General features: G+C 35.7%; 1 protein-coding gene across 3 annotated transcripts in view; it reads left to right on the forward strand.

The window, feature by feature from the left end:
* The window catches only part of CDH13 (cadherin 13), a 1,699,366-nt gene extending 1,690,824 nt beyond the window's left edge, over nucleotides 1–8,542 (forward strand). For all 3 annotated transcript variants that reach the window (XM_069072248.1, XM_069072247.1, XM_069072246.1), the window contains one exon: nucleotides 6,787–8,542. In XM_069072248.1, coding sequence (XP_068928349.1) covers nucleotides 6,787–6,794 — 8 coding nt within the window. In that variant the 3' untranslated portion in view covers nucleotides 6,795–8,542. The remainder of the gene's footprint in view (nucleotides 1–6,786) is intronic.
* Nucleotides 8,543–12,526: the final 3,984 nt, after the last annotated feature.

Consider the following 12,526-nt stretch of genomic DNA (forward strand, 5'->3'; position numbering starts at 1 on the left):
GGTCATCCATTTAGTAGTAAATCAACAATCAATTGGCTGTGAGGTATCTGATAAATAAGCAGCTATGCAGACCTGTACTAAATCTTCATTTGTGTTAGTGAACCTACTAAAAGCTACATAGCCATAATGTTGCAATTTAAATCTGATATTACTTTCTGCTTTTAAATCTGATATTACTTTCTAAATAATGATTTTTCTTAATAATTGCACAAAGAAGCAACTTGCTGTATGGGATAGAGTGGTGGTTTTGGTATGAGGGAGACCAGAATTCAAAATTTGCCTGATATTTGACACTAGCCATATACCCTTGGCAAATCTCAGGATAATATTTGAGAGATGGAAGGGACTTCAGAGACAATCTAGTTCAACCCATAAAAGAATGACTCCTTCCTAGGATATAAAGTGGTGAGAAGTCATCCTGGCTTTGCTTGAAAACTGCAAAGAAGGGGGAACTCACTGACTCTCAAAACAGCCCATTAAGCTTCTGAGGACTTCCAGTTGTTAGTTTTCCTGACCTTTAACCTATATTTTCCTTTGTACCTTCATCATTTTTCTCCTGGTTCTGCCCTTTGCGTCCAAACAGGGAATAAAAAAAAAAAACTGCTTCTTCCTCCACATGACAACTCTTCAAATGCTTAACATATATAATGCCCTGATCCTCCCGCCCCACCTTACCCCTAGTTTTCAAATCGTTTCCAATCTTAACATTTTCAGTTCCTTAAATAATTCCATATATGCTATAGGCTCAAGATACTTCACTATCCTTATTTACTTCCTTTGAACACTTTCCATTTTATCAATGTTCTTTGTAAACCATGGTACCCAGAACTGAACACAGTCTTGAAGATGAAGTATTATGAAGATGGAGTACACTAGGGTTCTAGCTTCCTTTTATTCCTGGCAGCTTATCTTAATGTACCCCAAGATTACAATAGCCTTTTTGGATGTGGCATCACATGACTGACATATGCTGAGCTGGTAGTCCACTAACTTCCACATTGTTGTGTGAATAGCTGCTGTCTAAAAATAACTTCCATGTGTTGTTCTGATGAACTTGTTGTTTTACCCAAGTGTATTCACTTGAATCCAGCACAATACTCCAGCTTGTCAAGATCCTTTTGGATCCTGCCTCTATTATCTAGTGTGGTAGCCACTCTTGCCATGTTTCATTTTTGTTTTTTGCATCTGAAAATTTGATAAGATTGCAATGTATATATTCTACCAGCCATTTCTAAAGATATTAAACAGAACATGGTCATGCATGGATCCCTGGAAGACTCCTTTGGAGAATTCTTCTCACAATGACATGGAACCATTACAACTATCCTTTGAGTCTGGCCATCCAATCATCTATTTCCGTTATAACTTAATCTGATCTCTCAATTACCTCCCTAAAAACTAAAATGAAATTCTTTATAAATATTTTACATATATAAATTTCATAAATATAAATATTTATTATAATACTTATAAATATAAAAATCTTTATAAATGTTTTTATTTTAATTATTATTAATTATTAAATATTTTTTGCTAAAATTTATAAAATCCCCTCATCTAGTAGTTTATTAGTTCTGTTGAAAAATGGAATGAGATTAGTCTGGCATGAATTACTGTTGATGAAATCCATTCTGGGTCTTTGTAATCACTGCTTCTTCTTTAAGAGGTCCACCAACCACCTCTTTATTTATCAATATTTTTTCCCCAGGAACTAAAGTCAATGGCACTGCCCTATAGTGTGTAGAGTCTGTTTAGATATCTATAGCGTCTATAATGTTTTCAGTGCTTCTTATTTTACCTATAGTGACTCAGACTTAGATACAATGATAAGATCACAGATCTTGGTTATGATTTTGTTGTAAACCTAATTGATCCCAAGAAAGGACATGAGACAATTTAGATCCTTGCATATAATATGACACTCATACCTTTCACAGATATGATATAAAGACAGATCAGGAATTTTGGTTATATGTCATGTAGGTGTTTCTCATGTACTCATAGTGTATATGAATAGAGTATTAGCATATGGTTACTTGGTTACAGTTATCAACATAATTATAACTGTGGCAATCAGAATTAACTGTAGATATTCTGTAAGTATAGCCTATCAGTATAATGTCATCAGTAATTAGCCTATTTGCTAACTGTATTAGCATTGATTCTAACTCTAGTTTAATTCTAAACTCAAGTGCTGTCTAACTAGCCATAATTCACCAGATAGTGAATGAGGAAAAAGATAAGACAAGCTTTAATAATTCAAAGGCAGAAATCCTTGTTCCCTTTGTCTTTGTAGGACTGCATATGTTTTCAGAATATAGCCTGAAGATAATTCCTTGATTGTATGTAGATCTAATGATAAGAAATGCACCTTTCATAAAAATATAAAGGGTTGTATCAGAGGGAAGACTTATCCTTCAATGGTGTTGAATTATAGTGCTCTTAGGCAAAGTGGGCATGGTTGGCAGCATAAGTGTGGAATGCCCACTCTAACAGCTTTTTAAAAGCCACCAATAACAAGGATTTCTCTTCTCTCTTACTCCTCCTTTTTTTTCTCCCCAACTGGTAAGAGATGGAGTGGAGTCAAGGAAGGGCTTGCAACAAGTATGGGTATTTAAACAAAGAAAATTCCTTCATTGTCCATATCCAAAATTACATGTCTTATTCTGCAACTTCAGTCCATTGCTTCTTAGTCAGGAAGTGGGCAGTGTACTTTATTGACTGTCTGGAATTATGGTTCGTTATTGCACTGATGAGCTCTCAAATCTTTTGTCTTTACAATGTTATTGTATAAATTGCTCTCCACTTCCTACTCACTTCTTTCTGCATTAATTCATACAAGTTCTCACAGGTGTCTAACGACTTTCTTAGTTGTCATGAAATACATATAGAATTGTAGACTCTTTCAAGAGGAAAGCTAAAAGGGACCTTGAAAATCACCTAACCTGTCTCCCCCTCATTGTTCAGGGAAGGAAACTGAGACCTAGAAGGTAGAAGTGATATATCCAAGATAACAAAAAGGTAGAATAATGTGAAAGTCAGAACTTAGGTCAGGTTTCCAGAATCCAAAGTCAGTATTCTCCTTGTTCATTTTTGTCTTTTATTTGTTTGTTTGTCTATCTATTTCACTTGATCAGATTTATAATTTTATTGGTATAGGGGATCCTCCAGAAGGAACAACTTCTGTCAGTGCAGATCTGCTAAAGCACTTTAATTTAGATCCTGAGAGTAGCCTGGGGGCACTAACACTTCAAGCTAACTTGCAGTGGTATCCTAGAGTTAGTATCAGAGGCAATATTAGAGACAAACTTTCTGTTTATTTGTTCATTAAGAAACTTGGATCTTATTGATTTTGATGACACCATTTTTTCCTTAGTCTGGAAAAAGTTCACAAATCCATACTTCTTTTTTAACTGTTTTTCTTTCCTTTCCTTTTCCTTTTCCTTTGCTTTTCTTTTAAACCATAAGGAGCTTCCCTAGAAAAGGGAGCAAGAGTGACCATAAGCTTTCTCAAATATTTGTGAATCACATGATCCTTGATAATTTTGCACTTTTACTGATACTGAGCAATGTTCTTATTTTCTTGCTAAAGTTGATTTTGCTAACTTGTCCTGTGTTCTTACTGATAGAGATGAAAGAGCTGAAATGTTAATTCTTTTAGGAGTTTTTAAATGTTTTGCTAGATCAGTGGATGTTTCTTGGAATTAACTTCAGACATGCACCACTACTGTGGTTTCCAGTCTCAAACAAAGAGCTTATCTATTCATACAAAACTGAAAAGGAAGAACTGAATTAATGTGTATAATAATAAAACGTGTTTGCGTGGCAAAATTCAGCTTAGTTCTCCTTTTCTGTGCTATGGAGTGAGGGCCACATTTATAGACTTCATTTTGTCAGATTCCTAAATCAAATAAACACAAAATTGAATTGGATTGAAAGTCACAAGACCTAAGATTTAGTCTTGACTTTAGTGTACAAAGTATCCCAAAACTCTTAGTGCAATTTAAAGCTTTTGAAGCCTATAGTATAGTATTGCTGGAGTTGGAGTCAGGAAAATTTAGTTTTGAAGTTCATATATGACATTTGCTAGTTGTGCTATGCTAAGCAAATCACTTAACCTGTCAGAGTCTTCAGCTCCTCATTAAATGAGGAAAATAAATGAATATCCCATAATTGGGAGAATCAAATGAGCCAATTCATGTAAAGTTTTACAAATCTTAAAGAAATATCTAAAATGTGAACTGTATCATTATTGCCATTAGCTATCTGTCTGACCTCAAAAAAGTCATTTGACTTCATTAGGCCTTAGTTTTGTTGTCTGCAAATTGGAACAAGACATCTTTATTACCTAGGTTCAATAAGAATGAGTAACGCAAGACTAACGTCATTTCCATGTTTGGTAAGATGATTAGGAAAGTAGATCAAGATAATGACATAACTACTGTATATTTGATTCCAGGAAAGTGTTCGACAAAGTCTCATGTAATATCCTTGTGGAAAATATGACGCAATGTGGGCTGAATAGCACAAGTTGAGTGGATTCATAAGTATTGGAACCACTTCATGCCAAAGCTTAGATTATTATTGGTTCAGTGTTCCCCTTGAGGGATGACTCAGAAAGCTGATGTGCTCTTTCTGAGAGCTGTTCTGTTCAACACTTTTATTGATGACTTAGATGAAAGAATAAATGGCACACTTATCAAATTTGTCAGTGATAAAAAGTCGGGGGGGGTAGATTTTGTATTCAGAGAAAGAATTTCGATCTAAGAAACTATTGAATGTTTAATTCTATTGACTGAATGAAATTCATAAGGTAAAATTAAAAAAAAAGATTAATGCAAAATCCTTGCCTAGATTTAGATAATCAGTAATACAAGCACAGAGTGTGGGTAATATGGCTTGGCAGGAGTTTATGTGATAAAAGATTTGGGGTTTTAGTGGAACACAAACAATCAAGAATCTGACTGTTACAATATCACAGAGTCACAGAATTTTTGAGTTGTGAGAGACATCAGAGGTGATGTAGTCAACCCATGCAAGAAAAATCACCTCTATAACATGACCAATTATTGATGTTTGCTTGAAAACCTTTCCAGTAAGAGAGAACCCACTACCTCCCAATTTAACCGACTCCACTTTTGTATACTTCTCATTATTAGGTAGGTTTTCCTTACCTGAAAGCTTAAATTTGTTTCTTTGAAATCCCACTTTTGCTTCCAAGTTATATCCTCTAAGTCAAGAAGAAGGAAAAAACTTAAACCCTCTTAAACATTGCAGATCCATGATTACTTAAAAACATCTATCATATGCCCTAATTTTTTATTTTCTCTTTCATAGGCTAAATATATTCTATTCTTTCAACAGATTTTCTTATAAAATGATTATTTAAATAATCATTATTTATAATATAGACAATTAGATATAATTTTATTAAATAAAAACATCATAAAATAATTATTCATTATCTAGATTGCCTTCAAGCTTATGAATTCCTTACAAAAAATGTGATGCCTACAGCGGAACAAAGAATTTCAAGAGTTCTAACCAAGGAGGAATAGAGTAGGACTGTCAATTCCATTGTTTCTAACAATTTCTCTCTCTGAATTCAGGTAGGTGGTACAGCTCATAGAACACTGACCTAGGAATCAGGAAGACCCGAGTTCACATTGGGCCTCAGATATTTATTAGCTGTGTGACCTTGGACAAATCACTTGGCCTCTGTTTGCCTCATTTTCCTGAGTATAAAAGGGGGATAAAAATAGCCCCTACCTTCCAGGGTGGTTGTGAAAATCAAATGAAATAATATTTGAAAACACTTACCACAATACCTGCCACAAGAAGATGCTGTATAAGTGCTATTATTGTTATTATTAATATTCATATTGAAGAAGTTAGGTGGTGCAATAGAGTACCCAACATGCAATCAGAAAGACCTGAGTTTGAATTCTGTCTTAGATAATTTACTAATGATATGCACCAGAGCAAGTTATATCCTCTTAGCCTCAGTTTCTTCACTTGTAAAATGGGGATAATAATTACACCTATAGCACAGATATACTGTGGGAATAAAATGAGATACATGCAAAACATTTTTCAAAGCTGTAAGTATTATTATTATTACTGAATCTTCAGTCTATTAACCCAACCTCCCCATCCCAGATCGTTTTTTTATCTCTAGCCATGTTAATTTTGAATTTTTGAAGTTGAATTATGGGAACCCAAGTATAAGATTTTATATTCATTCTCATGAAATGTTGTCTTCTTAATTTTGTTCTAGAAACATTCTAGCCAATCAGAATCCTGTTTATATTAACCAGCATCTTACCTTAGTACCAATTGTAACATTGAGTACCACGTTACCCCTTCCTTTTGTCTAAAAAGTTTAAGTAGCACAGAACCCAGCACACAAGCCTGGGGTTCACACAACTCTGGAGACCTTTAACCTTCAAACCATTAATGATAACTTTTTATTCTAGCCATTAGGAAAGTTTGCATACCAGGGGCTGCAGTGGTGATCTGCAGCTGTGTGTGTAAAGTGAAGAGTTTATTACTGACCTTTCCCAAAATGTCAATAGTAGATTCCACCTCCCTTGCTTTCTATCCAGTGGGATAACTTTCTTTCTCTTTGTGAAAACATTGTTCACAAATGTAGATTTCATTGGGGCAGTCTCCTTTTATTAATGTGTCTCTCACAGTCGATTACAAATATATTAAATGCGTAGCTAAAACATCAGGAATCAAATTGTGATCTCCTTGGCTTAACTCTGCATATTCTCCATCATCCAGGGCTGTAAGAACTCCTGACATTTGAAGCTCTCCTACCAAGTTGCCATAGCAACAGGAAAAAGAAAAAGAAAAAAATCAGATCGGAGACTGCAGTTTACGGTCACTGTACTTCTCAACTAGGCCTCGATCGCTCCAGATTTCAGTTTTGTCTGCAACTTCACTTTGTTTCTCAAACTCTCCTCCAGTGTCTGACAGCTCCTGCCTTCCTTTGTAATTGATGGAGTCCTCTTGCAAGTTGTGATGGCTGTGCGGTTACCCTGAGCACTGAAAGATCATAGCATCTCACTTGACCTTCTGGGAATGGAAGAAAAAGAAAATTTCAAGGATGACTACTTGTTTTTGATATCTGTTGACATATTGCTATTCAGCTGTTCAAAATGCTTTGTCTGTGGGTTGGTATTTGTATATGTATGAGTATACGTATGTATATATATACACACACTGTATTTATATTGAGAGACTATACACCATAGGTTAGTTTTGCTATGTTGTTCATGCTGACAGGTTAAATGATGTAGTGACAGAGTAGCCCAGCTGTTGAGGGTGAAGTCTGAGCTAAAGCAGCTGCTAACACCTTGGGGTGCTCAATTTCCAGATACATACTAAGGCACTGAGGGGCTCTATACTTGTCACTGGGGCTCCAAGACCCAGTTGCTACTGAGCTGGCTTATGTACCCTGATGTTTGTCTTCCAGCTTGGCCTTTGCCCTGGAGGCTAAAATTCTCTAGCCACTGGTCATAAATTACCATGCAGGTCTGTCAAGAGGAAGTATGCAACAGAAAGTTCTGCCAAGTTAGGATTTCCTTCTCCTAAACCTCAGGGGGTTCTATAACTCTCCAGACCAATTTCCGTTGGTATTGTCTTCTGTAATCCTGGGGAGGTTGGAAGGAACAGAGCAGGGGAAATATCAACCCTGTGCGAAGCAAAGGGCTGACATATTTTTGCATGGGCATCAACCCAGCATGTCCACGCACCTTGAATATCTAGGTGTCACTGGAGTTTTCAGGGAAATGAGTCATCCAAGAGATGCTATTGGTTTTCCTCAGTGTGTGATAAATCCACCACAGGTAACAGGTGAGATAATGTGCATACCTGAGGAGGACAAGCAGCACTGTATTTTATAACTCTAGAAACATACATATACATATATACATACGCACCCATGTTTGTTTTAACTATACAAATGCATATACGTATACAGTACAGAAAGTCTTGTAAGTATTTTTTTTTTCCTTCTGGTGAATCAACCACCACTATTTGCAAACCTGATGAGAAAGGGTGTTCATCATGTATGAAGAGGAATTGATTTTCATTCTGTGAGCATGTAAAGGTTACAAGCAGCTACTGCTTGCCCCAAGACTCCCATCTTGTGAATAAAAACTATTATGAACCATCAAAGCTCACACCAAATTTTTATATGAAAACAAAAGTAGTGACAGACTGTAGCTTTTCTTAGGGCTTGCCAGTAACTAGGGTAAGAAAAGTGTCTTAGCATATTTCACTGCAGTTGCTTACTAAGGTTTTAACCACAGAAAACAAAACAAAAAAAAAATGCTTTCTTATGCAATAGGTGTTGGCATCTGCATTCTTTAGTCAGACTTTTCTAGTGATTAGGGGTCACATGTTGTCTTTCTTGCCTGAAGTTATAAAACTAGTGCTCCATACACTGTATTTGTTTCAATAGTAAATTTTTTGGACGCATACATAGTACAAAGCATTTTTTTTCTCATTGAAATAAATGGGTATTGGTGGTTAACATTGCTGAATAATAGCTTTTCTCTATTTTCTGGTATTGTATGAATTCTTTCTCCTTTGTCTCTTTACCGATACAATAGTAACATTCATGCCAGCCTTTCTCTAGTCATAAATATTCTCTTTATCGTCTCCTCATTACCATTGATACGGTGAATCATGTTGATGCATGGAGTAGTCATGTGGAGGAAGCACTGGTTTGGTCTGGAAAATCATGAACTCACAGCAAGGTCCCTCGACTAGTTTTAACTATCTTAATGACCAACTTGGATCGTCTCCTTTTTAGCTTAGAATGGAGAAAACAGAACCAGACTGAACGTGATGATCCCCACTGGTAGTCTGCCTTGAGTACAGATCCAAAACATCAGGAAATATAACTATATCTTTTGGGCAGTGACAGTCATTTCATGTTAATTACAACATAAACCCATGCTTAGAGAACAAGAGATGTCAACTTTGTTCTTCCAACTTTGGATCCTGCCCATTGCTCAGCAATGTTTTCTTGTTTTTGTTTTTGTTTTTTTTCCTCCTGGGTTCAGAGACTCTCTGAACCGAGGCAAACCTTGGTCTGCAATGCTCCTGGATATACTAGAAGAAAATCTCCTCCACATGAACCTGAAGAAGTTCGAGTCAAGTTTCACAACCTGACATCCATTATTTAGTGAGGGCCTTATGCAGGCCACATTTAAAAATAATATGCTTTAAATATTTGTTGTCTTCACCACTCCAGCCATATCATATTTATATAGAGCTTTAGTTTGCCAAATCCCTTCCTCACAATAATCCTTTAAGGTAGGTAACACACCTCCAACCTTCCTGCCCTCACCTGAAAAAGTAAAATAATAGGTATAAAAATAAGGAAAGTGAGGTTTAGAGATACAAAAATACTAAGTTTCAATTTCTGAACTTGAACCCAGGTTTGCAACTCAAAGGTCATTCTGTTGCACAATATACCTTACAGCTCCCTCAGCTAGCTGTCTGTATGGGGGAGCTATTTGGACTATATTTTATTGCCTCTCCTTCAAACTCTTCACTTTTTACCACATGGATAGTACCTTTGCTTTTGAATTTATGAACCCCTTAAGAACTCAGAGACAATGTATAGGTTGTCATAGTGAAACACATTATGACAAGGGATTGAATGAATGAGTATTTACTTAATAATGAGGGAGGGTGAGGAACATTAGGCCTTAGTGTTCTCTCTCACTGAAGATCTCCAAGGTCTTTGTTATCACCTTCCTACATAAACTTTCTATTTAGTCCCTCCAAGACACCCACGTGCCTATGGTTCTTACTAGCAGCATATGGGTCTCTCTAAGATTTTATTTCCCTCATCCTTTAAAGAAAACTCCTAGGGATAGAAAGGTTAAATGCATGTTCTGAATCTCAGAAACTTTTAGGCATTTTAAAGGATATAATATTATTCAAAGAAAACTTAAAAAAAACAACAGGTATGTTAGCTCTAAAATTGAATCTTCTATTTCAGACTTATTCTGACATAATTTAGAGGAGACTCCAAGGTGCTTTGTACCAAAATTAGGAGAACTTTTTTCTTAAAAATCAAATCATAAAGAAAAAAAGTAGGACTTTTTACTTGAATTGCCCAAATAACTAGAGTTTTCTACTGTTCTTTGGTAATACAAATCAGAAAGTTAAACAAAGGTTAGTTTTCTTCACCTCATGTTTCTTATAAAGAGTGGCTGGCTGTTTAAGATATGCTTACTACTAAAATATACCTAATTCGAAATTTTATAAAATCTTTGTTTTCATCAGCATAAACATCTCCATCACCAACACAGTTGCAATATCCCACTCTCCATACCTTGGAAGATTTTTTAGTTTGTTTGTTTCTGGTTTTTTTTTGTGAATGTCTGAGGGCAAAAATGTTCAGCACCAATTGGTCAGTTCTTTGGTGCTGGGTTTCTAGACTTTTAGATAATCTGATTCTCACTTGGCAAATATAGTAGGCCAGTTGAAGCTTTTCTAAGTTGGAAAATCTTTTCAGATATTGTACTCTACTGGCCTGATATTGAAAAATCTCAAAATCACAGGTTTTCATGATATAACCTAAAATAATTAGGTGATTTTTGCCAGAAACATTTTAGTAAAACATATACAGAATTATTTACATTTTGGCAAACATACTGGGGCTCTTCCAAAGGATATTGGCATCGTATAGGTGATTCAGGAGTTACCAGTCCAAAAATTCAACAAGAATTATTCCAGATTATTTGTCTCATAGTTGTTCAATAAGACTCAGATTCACAGGGGGAAAAAGAGATCAACAGGATTGTAAGAGATCATCTAGCATAATTCAGTCCCTTTTTTAGGATCTCCAATCATTTGGTCTCCATTTGATAATTTACAATGATGAGAGAATTCACTGCTTCCCAGAGCAACACATTCTGCTTTTCAACAAATCATTCTACCATCTGAAATGATCTTTGTGACAATGACCCATTTCTCCTAGTTCCATCTTCAGAGAATAAGCAAAATGATTATAATCCCTTTTCAATTTTACAATACTTTAAATACTTGAAGATAGTTCTTGCACTCTATATCTCCAAACCCTAAAGTCTGTTTTTGGCAATAAATATTCTTGAGTCCTTCTATTGGTTTTCATCTAAGAAACCAGTTGTCCACATCTGTATATGCTCTAATTTGTCAATTTCCTTTCTAAAATGTGGTGCCCAGAACTGAAAATAGTATTCCAGATGTCTTCTAATCAGGTCAAAATATAGTGGGAATATCACCTCCCTTGTTTAGGAAACTATGCCTCTGTTAACATAGCCAAAGGCTGCAATCATTCTTTGGCTCCTGTTACACTGTTGATTTATATTGAGTTTGTAGATTCCAGATAAAAGCTTTCAGATACTTTTCAAGATGCACTATTACCTACCAGTCCTGTTCTTGATTATTGATTTTTAAAAATCTAAATGTAGGAGTTTGCAATTCTCTCTATCACATTTCATCTATTTAAAGTGTACCCACTAATCTAGCCCACAGAAATAATTTAGGTTCCCTATCCTGTCCTTTGGTGTGTCTGCTATCCCTCTGAGCTTCATGCTTCCTTCAATTTTATAAGCATGTCATCTATGCTTAGTGGAACAATTCAAAGAAGCATGAATTTTTGAGATTTTTGATATCAGCTCTTAAAAACTCCATTTACATGTCAAGCTATTATTTAATAAACATCTTTGTCAAAGGATGGGGCGGGGGGGGGATTTGTATTCTATTCCAGTGAAATAAAATGTGTTGTGAACTTCAATTATGATAACTGAAAAGCACCAGTGAATGCTGATACTGATGCTGTGGCTTGGGTTGTGGTGTATCTTACTGTAGCAGAGTGAATCTGAGGATGTTGTTTACTGTCTCCCCTCACCCCAAGAATCAGATGTGCTATGAATGAAAAGAAAAAATTAAACCTGGTTTAAGAGGCCCAATATTGATGTTTCAAAGATGAGAGACTAGATTTGGCTCTTTTCACTTGAATGTAATCAGGACAGAGAAGCATTCTCCATCATTCACAAGAAAGAATAAACTTTATATTCTCAATTACTGAATGTAAGTGCCCAAACTGATCAAATTAACCAAAGCTTCACCCTGTGTCCATTTCAGTGGTCATCATTTAGACACAATCTCTAAGTAATCCTTGGAACTTCCATTGCTGAAAATTAATAAACCCAATCCCACACCTCCACCATCATGTACTTTACATGTGAATCTTTTATAAAGAAAGTGAATGTTCAAAACATTACTTTCCAGTTATTCTTATCTTTTTAGCTCAACAAACACACACACACACATGCACACGCACACACACACACTCACACACACATACCACTAGTGCTGCTGAGTCAGAACATCCAAATTGACCACTAATGAAGTCATATTGTTCTAGGTGGCTAACTTCTTTCTCTTCTAAGATGCCTAACCATAGGCATCTTAGACTGCTAACTAGGAAGTACTTTGGAAGAAAGAATTAGTG

Source organism: Petaurus breviceps, unplaced genomic scaffold, assembly GCF_028583685.1.
Source record: "Petaurus breviceps papuanus isolate PSGF00001 unplaced genomic scaffold, PetGlider_PUasm1.0 90845, whole genome shotgun sequence".
NCBI lineage: Eukaryota > Metazoa > Chordata > Mammalia > Diprotodontia > Petauridae > Petaurus > Petaurus breviceps.